This window comes from Lycium ferocissimum, chromosome 7 (genome assembly GCF_029784015.1).
Source record: "Lycium ferocissimum isolate CSIRO_LF1 chromosome 7, AGI_CSIRO_Lferr_CH_V1, whole genome shotgun sequence".
Classification (NCBI taxonomy): Eukaryota; Viridiplantae; Streptophyta; class Magnoliopsida; order Solanales; family Solanaceae; genus Lycium; species Lycium ferocissimum.
The window spans coordinates 52520847-52533783 of NC_081348.1; the positions used below are offsets into that span (position 1 = coordinate 52520847).

General features: G+C 33.7%; 2 protein-coding genes across 2 annotated transcripts; one reads left to right on the top strand and one right to left on the bottom strand.

The window, feature by feature from the left end:
• The first annotated feature begins 2530 nt into the window (after positions 1–2530).
• On the top strand, positions 2531–4111 carry LOC132062967 (cyclin-L1-1-like). Its single transcript, XM_059455423.1, has one exon. It carries the CDS (start codon positions 2891–2893, stop codon positions 4097–4099), a length of 1209 nt encoding a protein of 402 aa, XP_059311406.1. The 5' UTR covers positions 2531–2890; the 3' UTR covers positions 4100–4111.
• Positions 4112–8048: 3937 nt separating this feature from the next.
• Positions 8049–12013, bottom strand: LOC132065630 (vicilin-like seed storage protein At2g28490). Its single transcript, XM_059459112.1, has 5 exons — positions 11653–12013; positions 10644–10825; positions 10461–10541; positions 9335–9763; positions 8049–8705 (listed from the first exon to the last, which is right to left on the bottom strand). Exons 1-5 carry the CDS (start codon positions 11951–11953, stop codon positions 8196–8198), a joined length of 1503 nt encoding a protein of 500 aa, XP_059315095.1. The 5' UTR covers positions 11954–12013; the 3' UTR covers positions 8049–8195.
• Positions 12014–12937: the final 924 nt, after the last annotated feature.

Consider the following 12937-nt stretch of genomic DNA (forward strand, 5'->3'; position numbering starts at 1 on the left):
CGTGGAAACGATTAAAAAAAACAGTAATTAACGTGGTTCGGATCGATGTGATCCTAGTCTACGGAGAACGGCCGGAACTTTTATTAATATCAAGGGAGAAAGTAAATTACAAGATTGAATACTCTTAGGTTCTATGGTCTGTGCTTAATAAATCCTAACTAGCATGTATTTATACTACTAGGTCTAATCCTTTCCTAGAAAGGATCTAAATCTCAATCACACTCGAAAACCAACAAAGAAAAAAGTTTCCTTTTATTTCTCTCCGCTTTTGAGTAGGAATTGACTTGAATATCTTCTCAACGTCACAAATTCTAATACTTTTCCTTTGTATTTGCATATTATTGGCAAGCAATCAGCCTAAATATGGAGTAACCAGTCTGTAGGTGTGAAACCATGGTTAGTAAAGGTATTCAAGAAGACGAGGTAGACCTAAAATCACATAGAAGGAAATTGTATCAGAGGACATACAATATCTAGAGATCCATGCGACTTGCGAAACATAGGACACAATGAAAAAAAAAAAAGATTTACAAGGAAAAATACCTATTAGGTGAGAGTATGTTAAACGCCTTTTATTATAGGTCCTATACTTTACTCGAGAGAATTTTAATACTTTTCATTTGTGTTTGCATGATATTGGCATGAGATCAGCCTACATATGGAGTAACATGGTCCATGTTTGGGATTGAGACAGAGTTGTCTTCCAAAAAATTATTTATCAGACAGAAAAAGAAAACAGAAAACAACAAGAAGAAGCTAGTCCAAAGAACAATGCAAAATAATGTCATATACTCGTACGCTTTCCAACAACCAAAGAAAAAACTAAAGAAACGAATACATAATATCCCCAACGAAACAGCAAAAAAGAAGAAAAAAAATATACATGAAAACATGGCCTGATACGAAAAACACAATTCTTAAACAATGAATTTTAAATAAGAGATACTATTAAATAGAGCAACAGCACAGCAGAAAAATCAGTACAAAAATTCTTACAGTATAGAGAAAAAGTGGGAAGGAGGTTTGAGGGACTGTGTAATTGTGTATATATAGATTTGTAAGGAGGGAGTAGTTAAAACCGCCTAAACTATTTACTCTTTGTGAGTTTTATTCTTAAAAAAGTAGGTATTCCTGTTACTGCTGAATAATATTAGCTCCCTATATATTAAAAACATTTAATTATTTTTCTAGTAATTTTTCAGGAAAACTAAATCGGTTATTAAATTCTAACTTATTTATTTTATGCAGATATTAGTATGGAAGGTTTAGTTATTCATGTATTAGCTATTCACCTTTTGCCCTGCATAAAATAATACATGAATTTTCTCGTAACTTATAGTACATGTATTAGTTATGCAAGCTTCTATTGTAAATCAAACACTATATAAATTTTATACATGCATAACTCAACTTTAGCTACCAAACACATTATTACTTATGCAGGAGTTTAATACATGAATAACTTACTTCTAACCAGCTACCAGACGATCCCTTATAGGACTCCTTGTCTTTTTTCGCTAATAATTAGCCTTTCTTTTAGGTGTATGACTTATGCTTTTATGCAAAATCTAACAGCATCTAAGAAACCGATCAATTTACATTCCTTTTAAACGTAGGAGTCCTAAGTTTTTTCTTTTCTTTCCCTTCTCACACTTTCTCAAGTCCTTTTTGGTTTATGAATCCTTTTTTTTTTTTTTTTTTTTTTTGTCTATTTAAAAATACTTTGTATAAAAAGAAGTTACTATTCCCTAGTCTTCTTCATGAACTTTGCATAGCTTGTTGAAGCCGCAGCTGACACAAAATTAATTTAATCCCAAGCTTTGTTTGTTTGAAGGTGTATGTAGATGTTGTTGCAAATATTTTATGTTTGTCCATTAGACAACTTGGAGAGCAAGATATTGCTTGGTCACCAAGAAACTTGGAGAGCAAGATTGGTTAGCTTGGTTATCAAGTTTACTTGGCCACCAAGTTAATTACGTACCATCAAGTCTTTTTCCTCTTATAAATAGGAAGTGAATTTAGTTCATTTGTACATTAGTTCAAAGTTGAATAATATATTAGTCTCTCTATATACTTGTCTGGTGTATTTAGTTTATAGTCTTTATTTTATAACACAGCACGAGACTCTGCCATTTAGAGTTAGATTTTCTATTTAGAGTTCTTGAAGTTACACTAGTGCAAGATAAGTATTTTACTTTAATCTTTCATTGTGTCAATTATATATTTGGTATTTAATCACTCCCACTTTGGGAATTTGATATGCCACCCGTTGAACTTCTCTTTGTTGTCTTCTTTTCTCGGTAACTTTCCATTCATGTATACCAAAATATGTCATCCTTCCATCACAATTTATGTGATACTATTAATTTAACTGAACTTTAAATCTAAATTGGATAAGATTAACTCTATATTTTAGGATTAAAATTTATATATTTGAAAACTACATGAAAACTTCTAAGTTGCAACTTTCCTCATATCAATTTGAGAAAAAAGTACATCTTAAAATATTAGTCAAAGTTTGCAGTTTGAATCTGGTGTAGCAAAAAGTATCGTATAAATTGGAACACAGGGAGAAATATTATACATATGCTCCATCATAACACTGATATTCTCTCTCAGTCCACAAATAAAAATTGCAGATTCTTTGACCTGAAACATAGAGAAGCAAATTAAGCTAACCTTCAATTAAAATTCATCTCAGTCTAGAACCTTAAGAGAATATATAAGAATAGTTCTGCATTGTTTTGAATATATCACAGCCACATTTGGTCAGTTCGAAAAAGAAAGTAGCGGAATAGCAGTTTCGCTTCTTCAACAACGGGTTCTTCTTCTTCTGCCTTCTCTAAGGTTGTGATTGAACTCCATATTAGGGGATTCTTGAAGTTCAACTATGACATACACGGAAACAGACACATTCTATCTAGCAAAGGAGCAGCTTATAAACTCGCCTTCTAGGAAAGATGGAATCGATGAAGTTACGGAAACCACACTTAGAATCTATGGTTGTGATCTGATCCAAGAAAGTGGGATTTTGCTCAGATTACCCCAAGCTGTAATGGCCACTGGTCAAGTACTATTTCATCGCTTTTACTGCAAGAAATCATTTGCCTGTTTTAATGTGAAGAGGGCTGCTGCTAGTTGTGTTTGGCTTGCATCAAAACTCGAAGAAAGCCTGAGAGAAGCAATGCAGGTGCTTATTGTTTTCCACATAATGGAATGTAGGAGAGAAAACTTACCTATAGAGCACCTGGATCTAACTTCGGAGATATATATCGATTTGAAAGCAGACCTAATCAGAATAGAGATGCATCTCTTAAAAGAGATTGGTTTCATCTGCCATGTCAAGCATCCTCATATATTTATATCAAACTACCTTGCAGCTCTTGAAACACCTCAAGAATTGAGACAAGAAGCTTGGAATCTTGCAAATGACAGTTTGCGCACGACACTGTGTGTGAGATTCAAGAATGAGGTTGTGGCCTGTGGAGTTGTATATGCTGCAGCCCGTAGATTTCGAGTGCCCCTCCCAGAGAAACCTCCTTGGTGGAAAGCATTTGATGCAAACAAGGCTGGTATAGATGAAGTTTGCAGAGTGCTCACTCATCTTTACAGTCTTCCCAAAGCACAATACATTCCTGTATGCAAGGAAGGAGGCTCCTTTGCTACATTAAACAGATCAAGGGACTCGCCATCGCTTCCTCTATCTAAGGAAGGTTCAGTGAATGAAGATACTAGGGAGGCAGTAACAAAAGTTGCCCTTGATAAGTTGAAGGACTCAAAGAAGAGCGACGATTACTCCAAAAGCATGCCTTCAGAAGGGGAGTACTCAAAAGGAGAGCCTGGAAAAACTCTCTACAGAACAGATGGTGGGGCAGAAAAGAACAAGGAGAGAGAGAGGGATAAGGAAAGACTAAAGTCTCGTGAACGTGATAGGGGAAGGGAGCGAGACGACTTTGATAGAGACAGGGAAAAATCCAAGAAAAGGAGTTATCATTCAAGAGACAAAGGTCACTCAGAGAAACCAAAACATCACTCTTCTCGAGATCGTGATTACCAGTCTTATTCATCACAGGAGAAGAATCGTTGTAGACACCATTAACTTGGAACGGCCTGGCAAAATGTTACCGTTTGCCAAATATGTTTTTTGTATCTATGATACGTAGCTGCAGCTCTTTGCATATAGCTGAGAGTGCCTTCTTGGTGAAACTGCACCACACCTTGGCGTATAAACAGGGTCTCTTGTAATCGAGTCATTGGTTTTAACTATTTTTGTTTAGTTCCCTCTGAACAATTGTCGTCCAAATGTATTCGGTCTGCACTAACATATACTCTTTAACATTCAATTGATTGTTCTCTAAGACAGAATTCCTCCTTCACCTTCTACCTTGTGGAATGGACCATTTCTTGTAGGCTAAAGCAAGAGTGTTAACTTTCTGCACTACTGTCATATGAAGACTTATGTCAAAAGAAAATAAAAAAGATAAATAAAAGACGGTTACATTAGTTGATGAAGAGGTAATCGCAACTACTACCTCAAATCAAGGCATTCGAAAGATTGTTACATTAGTTGACGAACAGGTAATTTCATATTCGTATTATATCTCTATATTTTCACATATATGTTTTAACCATTATTATATTAAATTAAAGCTTAGCTTTTTATAGGGTACAAATTAAAATATCTACAAGCCTCCTTAAAGAAACCACTCCCGTATTCATCTGGACCAGGACTCCTGTTCTTATCAATGCTAAACGTAACCAACTTCAGATCTTTCTCTGTATAAAGCTGAACCAAATCTATCTGCTGGCCTATGGACAGCTTAAGACCATTCCTCAAGAAGCTGGGGGAAAGCCCGACTCTGTGACTCTCTTTCCTTCCCAACAGGTTCTTATATTAGTCAACAAATTAAGATTGCTGCAATGGTTTCATGGTCCGTCTATAGAACATCCTAACTGTCTTTTAAGTTGACTGACAACCTCTTGCAACTTCCTATGCTTAATAATGGAGTAGAAGTAGCTAGTATTTATCATCACCTAGATTTATTCAAGTTGCTTTACTCCTCTACAGCAAAAACACCTCAGCTAAATAGGATAATTTGCCTGATCTTCTAAACTTGGTATGTAACTCCTTTTCTTCTGTTGTAATCCCAAGTCAGTAGGATTAAACTGCAGAGCTTGCTAAACCTGCTTCAGTCTATCTCTAGCTTCATCTGTCTCTGTTAGAATGTTCCTAAAATGCTGGCCATTCAGTTGTTTATGACTTCTTCAAACACTTACGTTTCTTTACCACTTCAAACATTATAGAACCTCATATTTGTTTATCCATCCTTCCTTCACTCTGGCCAAGGAACTGAGGGTAATTAGCCTAAATATTAGTACAATATTTAAAAGACGTCCTAACTGGTCCAATCTTTACTGGGTGTTAAAGGGTGTCAAATGGACAGGTTGGGCAGAAATTGACTCAATCAAAATGGGCTGAGATAATAAATGAGTTGGGCTAATATTGACCCAAAAATTACTTGAATTGAAATTGACAAAAAATGGACTGGATCATAGACAGCCCAATTTGACCCAGTTTTTTGAAGGATATTTTTGGTGAAATTTTTTTTTTCCTTTATATCAAACACACCACAAACTTATCAGATATGTGATATAAGAGAGTGTACACATAAAAATAAAAAAATAAAAAATAATAATAAAATAAAAAATCTCAAGCAATAACCCATATTTAAGTAAATCTTAAACACGTGCTAGAATTGAGCTAAGTTGAAAATCACTTTAAAATAAGGAAAATTTACAGCCCATAACTACCTCTAAGACTTATTTATTAGTAATAGCTACCTTTTTTTTAAATTATTTTTGTTAGCTTAATTATTTATCAAATTATCATCTATAACTTGTTTTTGTAACTGTAATGTATTTCCTTAAAAATAAGGTACCTCTCTCCCACTTACCTACAATCTCTTCTTTTTTTTTTCCAAATATTTTTCTCTCACATCTTCAATTCACAAACGTATTTTACTCTCATTATTCTTCACCATAATTAGCACGATTTCTTCTTCTACCTTATCAGTTATCCAATCTCTACAGGTAACTAATTTTCGTTATGTGATTTGTTGTATTTCTTTTCAATTGTTCATAAATTTCATCGTCTTTACCTTCACTTTTCATTCATTTTTTTTTTTATATATATTTTCAGCCATTGTTAAAGTATCTTCAACAAGCTCTAACTCTCCATTTTAATGGCGGATATTGATACTCCAAGCAAAATACACCAGTGGCAACAAGAAAGCGGTGGAGGATCTCCGGTACCAATGGTCAAAGCTCACCATAACAATTCGTTTGCTAAATCTCCATGGATAGGCCAAAATAAGAGGAAAATCCTTCTTATATTTGCTAATCATGTGGTGTTGTTTATCTTATGAGTAATGAAGAATAGTATTGATTATAGCAATATGATATTGTAGCATCATCTAGGAGCAAGAGAATAGGTTGTTGTTGTAGAAACACCATTGATGAGAGTTGTGAACTTCATGCCCACCAAGTATTTGATAAAATGTTTCAGTATATTTCAGTATATTTCTGTGTATCAACAAACAGTATATCTAATTTTTCGGTATATTTCAATGTATTATTTAGCTGTATTTATCTTTTTTTTTTGGTGTAGAGCATATTTTTACTCCACTTTGTTTTCACGATTTTTGTATTTTGCTGTATTTCAATGTATTTATCTTTTTTTTGGTGTAGAGCCTATTTTTACTCCACTTTATTTCCACGATTTTTGTATTTCAATGTATTTTTGCATTTTGTATTTCTAATTTATGAAGTAGTTTATGATATATTTCATTGTATTCCATTGCATATACGCATACTACAACTTTATATTTCTGAAACAATCAACCATATTTCATTGTATTCAAACAGTATATTTTTCTATATTTGAAGTTTTCAGATCTTTAGTGGTTTTTTAATTCAAAAAGTTTTGATTGTGATAAAAGTTGAGAGAGATTCGTGAGTTGTTATGTAATGCGTAAATATGGTTGATTTAATTTAACTTACCATTTAAAAAGAAAAAGAAGAATCTGTTCAAAAAATATAGCCTATTTTTATTCAACATGATTTTGTATTTTCGTGTATTCCCGTGTATTTCGCTGTATTTCAAAATTCTGTTCCACAAATAGCTCCTGATTTCATTGAAGCGTGTTTACTGTTCACTGTATTTCTCTATATTTCAAGAAAACAGAAATACATGCGTTTTTAAAGAAAAATAGCTACGCTTGATAATTTTGCATTTTATAGTTATATCTAGTTAGAAGCTAGAAGCTAATAAAAGATAGTTATTTATGTAAGTTTCACTTAAAATAAGTTATGTTTCATTGAAGCATGTTTGCATCGTCCATCGTATTTCTCTATTTCAAGAAAAAAAGTAAATAACGCGTTTTTAAAAAAAAAAGCTAGTTATAATTTTGCATTTTATAGTTATATTTAGTTAGAATAAGTTATGTTGAATTGAGCTATGTTGAGTTAGCGGAGCTAATAAAAGATAGTTATTTGAAATCTTAAAATAAGTTATGTTGAAATTATCTCTGAAATTATCTAAAGCCCAACTCATAAAAATTTTGATAGGATTGGGGCCTCTACTGGGCAGCGATCCCTGGCTCCTTCCGGTCAGAAGGTGCACTTTAAGCTGCATGTCTTGCACGTACCGCCTTATAAATTCAGAGAAACAGACTCACGGAGAGAACGGAGCTTATATACAAAAAATAATGACGATGACAAATAAACAATGTGACAAAAACGGAAAACTAACTGAGATGTTCTTATTCACAAAAACAAAGACAAAACTTATCCTCGTAATTACAGTAAAATTTTCGTTATGGTTAACGATGTCTGAACCTCAAAACTGAGGCACTTTAAGCTGCATGTCTTGCACGTGCCACCTTATAAATTCAGAGAAACAGACACACGGAGAGAACAGATCTTATGAACAAAAAATAATGACGACGACAAATAAACAATGTGACAAAAAGGGAAATGTGACAAAAAGGGAAAACTAACTGAGATGTTCTTATTCACAAAAACAAAGACAAATCTCACACGGCAAGGTAGTAAAGAACATAAGATGAAAAGACAAACAAAAAGCTCCAAAATGAATCTACATTTGCAAATAAGAAGCTATTTGCACAATTTTTGTTCTAAGGAAATCCCATGATCATGTCATTGCCAAAGCTCTCAATCACTTTTGGTATCTTCATCACAACTTCCTCTTTCCCTCTTTCTCCCTCTTCCTCTTCCTCCCTCTCCTTCGGATCCATCGGCTCGGTGGGGGCCACCGATGCAGACGGCAAAATAACCGCTTCACGTTGAGCATCCAAAATTCTCCTAAGCCTTTCTTCACTAACTCCAAATGCAGCTGCGAATTCGGGCCCTCGCATGCTTTGCAGTATCGAATTCTGACCCACCAGGAACTGTGGCCGGTTCTTTCTTGCTGTTGTTGTGAATCCGAAGAACTCGAAGGGTCCGGTTCTTGATGCAATTTGACAGAAAGGGAAGTACCTTGGCACCCAGAATACGTCTCCTTCGTTTACTCTAGCGTTCATTGCTAATGTCCCGTTTGGATAGACGATTTGGATGCTTCCACTTCCTCTCAATACTACTCCGTACTCTGTTGCTGTTGGATTTATGTGAGGTGCCATCATAGCTCCCTGCATAAAACACATAGTACTATGTAAAGACTGAATATTATAGCTTAGTTACTTTTATTGTAACAGACCACAAAAATAAGTTGTGACTCTGACTTCAGAGCAAAGAGTTGTTATTTCAACATGGAAAAAAATAATTTTGTGACTTTATTATAACCTGACGGAGTTGGGAATCCTAACAAAAAAAAAAAAAATCAAAATACATGCCTATCACGCCTAGGATGTTTTTTTCAAAAAAAAAAAAATCAACAATGCGATGTATGGGATTCCAATTTGTGACCTAAAGCAAGTTTTGAACCCTTTACCACCACGTTACCACTAAACTTAAAGCTCCCTCATCCAAGGGGAATCCAAATAGTTAATTATATTCAAAAATATTTGTTCCTTTTCGTTTGCACGATATAATTTTCCAAAGAAAAGAATTCAATTCCATTTCCAAAGAAAAGTATTCAATTCCATTCCATGTAATTTAGCATAGGGTGTAGGGTATAGTGGATAAAGTTTAGTGATCACACAGGCTATAGTGGATAAAGTTGAGTGATCACACATGAAATTAACAATATTGACCATGTAAGGACAATAAACATGGACCAAACAATCAAATTTTACAAGAATAGTGTCAGGTGAGTTACCGCTGAAAGATTGACGAGGTAGACGCCAATGTCAGAGTGTTTCAATGGAGAATACTCAGATTGATCCAATGCCAAGCTCCATCCATAGTCATTCTTGTAATCCGGCTTTCTATCAAACAGGTTGAAGGAATCTGGACCTTTGCTTGTGCCTCTTCGTCGCTTCTCTCTCCTGTTCCCTTCATCACCAAAAACATTATTCAAGAACTTCCTCAAAGACCATATAGGTTTCTCTTTTTCCTCGTCTTCTTCTAGTCTAGCTTCTTCCTCCAAATGCACAATTCTCTTTAGGTGACCAAGTTTTTGATGTTGTTCAAGATTCAAGAATTTGGCCCATATGCTTGGAGTAGGAGAATGAGTAGTAGTGTTCAGTGGTACAATTGCACCTGAAAATTGCCTTGTCAAGATCTCACTCACTTCATCTGATGATACCTGTCATTTGTAACAAATCTTGATCAACCTACTTCTCTAATAAATTCAGGATATAAAACTTATACTTAATTTTTGAATTTTATATTTACTAGTAACTTTTAAATAAAGATCATTTAAAGGTATATAGAGGAACCAAACAGCTTTAGTTATCTCGTAATCAAAATAAAAGACAATATCTTTAGGTTTAAGTTTTGTCAATACATATAACATAAATTTACTACTACTTTCTCTGTTTATCTTACTACATGGAGTACAACGCAATTTAAGAAAGTAACAAAACTTTTTAATGTTGTGGCCTTAAAATAAAAATGTGTTTATGCACTAAAATATTATTGAAATCTAGTGGCCTTAAAAATGTCAAGTGAAATACTAGAATTACTCTTCCTGGTTTGATTAGACACTAAGAAAGTAACAAACTTTTTAATGTTGTGGCCTTAAACTAGAATAGTGTTGAACCTTGTAAATCTTGTGGCCTTAAGGATGCATGTGAAACAAATGTAAAATAGTGGAATTAAAGAATTACTAAATATATAACTTTATAAAATTAAAAAAAAAAAATACACAAATTGAAACAAAAAAGGTAGTACACTATATATCATATGCATTTCAGATTCACAGTGCACCTTAATTTTGAAAAAGAGAGAAAAGGGGCCTTAGTGAGGTCTTAATGTTACTATTAAAAGAAAAATTCACTTACATTGAATGCTGTTGATAATGTCAGAGTGTCAAATCCACCAAGAATAGATGTTGGATAGACTCCACCACCAATGAAGAAAGACTGCAAAAAATTGTCAATTTTAAGTCACCATATTCAACAGTCTAAAGACAATTCTTTTCATCAAAAAATCCAATTTTTGTACAAGAAATTGCAAAAGTGTACCTGAAAACCATGCAATCCTAAACTGCTTGAAGTGCTAATACTGCAAATGATATGAAGTCTTTGTCCTTCAGCTGGATTAACAAGATAAAAAGCCGAACCAGCACGAATACTGTACACATCTCCTTCCTTTAGTTGCTTTTCTGCAAAGTCATCTTTGTAGATGTGCCCAATTCTTGTTTCCCCTGCAACCTCAACAAACTTAATTCATTTCTCCAGAGATATTTAATTATTATGTGAAAATATTCCATTCAAAACCCATTAAGCAAAAATTATATAATCCAAAAGGCATGGTTTTGGTCATGTGACTAGCGCACACATGAGTTCAAACCATGAAAACAACCAAATATTATGATATATGACGTAAATAAATTGGGTACAAATACAATAAATTACAAAATAGAGATTACAATAAACCCAATGAGGTCCGATCCTTCCCACACAAATGCGGGTATGTTTTGAAGGACTGGTTCAATTGAACCCATAATTTTTTTTTTATCTAGACCATATATATGTAAAAACCTGAAATTTAGTTAAAATTATAAATTTTAATCTCATGTTTAAGGCATAGTTTTACAATAATTTCTTTTTATTTAGACCATTTATGTGTGTGGAAATCCTGAAAATTGGTGAAAGTTGTAAATTTTGATCTCACGTAATTTTCAAAGAATTTCTTTTAATTATACATAGGAGAGGGAACGGGAAACATTAAGGAGATCAAATGCAGAACCGAGCAAAATTTTCACTAAAAACATTCAAAACATAAAAATTAAATTCACAAAAAGAGAGAAATTCAACATCTACTAGTATATATATACATAAAAAAAAACTCCTATAAAAAATAATTTTAATATTAATAGTATAATTTTCTGGCGAAGGAAATTCGGATGCAATCTCCTAGCTTAAATCTTGTATTTGCCTCTATTTTAAACAGCGATCAGTGCACAAGATTGCACTATTTTTTATACAAGAACCATGACAAGAAAAACCAAAAAAAAGTTAAAAACTTTACCTCTACGAACGAAGAGTGTAAGATGAGAATCAAGATACTGAGGAATGAAAAGACTATTAGGTTCCATAGTAATAAAACCAATATGCATTGGACTTTGAAACATAGAAACACCACCACCAAATCCACCCCTCACAACTCTCATAACTCCAGCATCAGTCCTCACTATTTCCTTTGAATCATGCAACAAAAACCATCCTTCTTCTTCCACTTCTACCCCTCTTCTATCAACTTCATAAGCACTAACAGAAACCACCACAAACAATAAGATCAAAAGGATCTTTCTGTAATTTCCCATTCTCATTTTTCACTTGCACAAACAAAGATTTGTTGTGTTTTTATCAAATGGTGCTGGGAAGTTGCATGGATTTGATGGAGTTTATGTAGAGGAAAGGGAAGGAGTTTAGGGGGACACGTGGCGTGCATGCAAGATTTGAAGGATTTGGTGGCGTATTGTGGTGTAGACAGAGTTGAGTTAGAGAGTTAATGTGATATTAATTTGGTGTCAGACCAAAGACAAAGTCCTTTGCTTGTGTAGTCTTTATTTCTTCTTCTTACACATTTTGCAAGCAAATTTGGAAATGTTGCCACGAGTTTTTTCTAAAACATTGCACCAATTGAGCTTCTTTGTGTTTTCTTTCATTTTTCTTGATTTTGTTATTTTAAATTTAAATAACCAACTGGTATTCATTTACAACGAAAAAATTCTCTAGTTTTTGTTATATCATGTCTTTTGTTATGCACGGGTCATATATATTAATAAGTATATATTATTGTTATGGTCCTGTTGATCCCTCATCCGTCATTTATAGTTCAACTGTTCAAAATCAAAATTGACCTTTTTTTTTTTAAAGCAATCGTTAGTTGAAAAGCATTTTTGAGTTATTTAACTAGTTGGAAGACACTTTTAAGCTAAATCACAAGGACGAGAACTTTTTTGAGCTAAAAACATAATGGAAAGTAAATTTAACCTATTTTGAATAGTTCAAAAGATATTTTTGACTCTTTTACCTTAAAAGATTAATATTTATTATTTTCATACTATTAGAGAATAGAGCCATCAATGTGGGTTAAGCCCGTTGGGTCGGCCCAGCTCAACCCGTAATTTGATAGCATCGGGCTTAGATTTTCAGAGCCCATTTAAAATCGAGGTTTTTTAGCCCGCCTAAGTAAGCCCGCTGGCTCGTGATCAGCTTGAGCGATTATGGGTTGGCCAGGCCCGTGGACCAAATAAAAAAAATTAATTAAGAAATCAAAATATAAAAAGAAAGCAGAGTACTTAATGTTT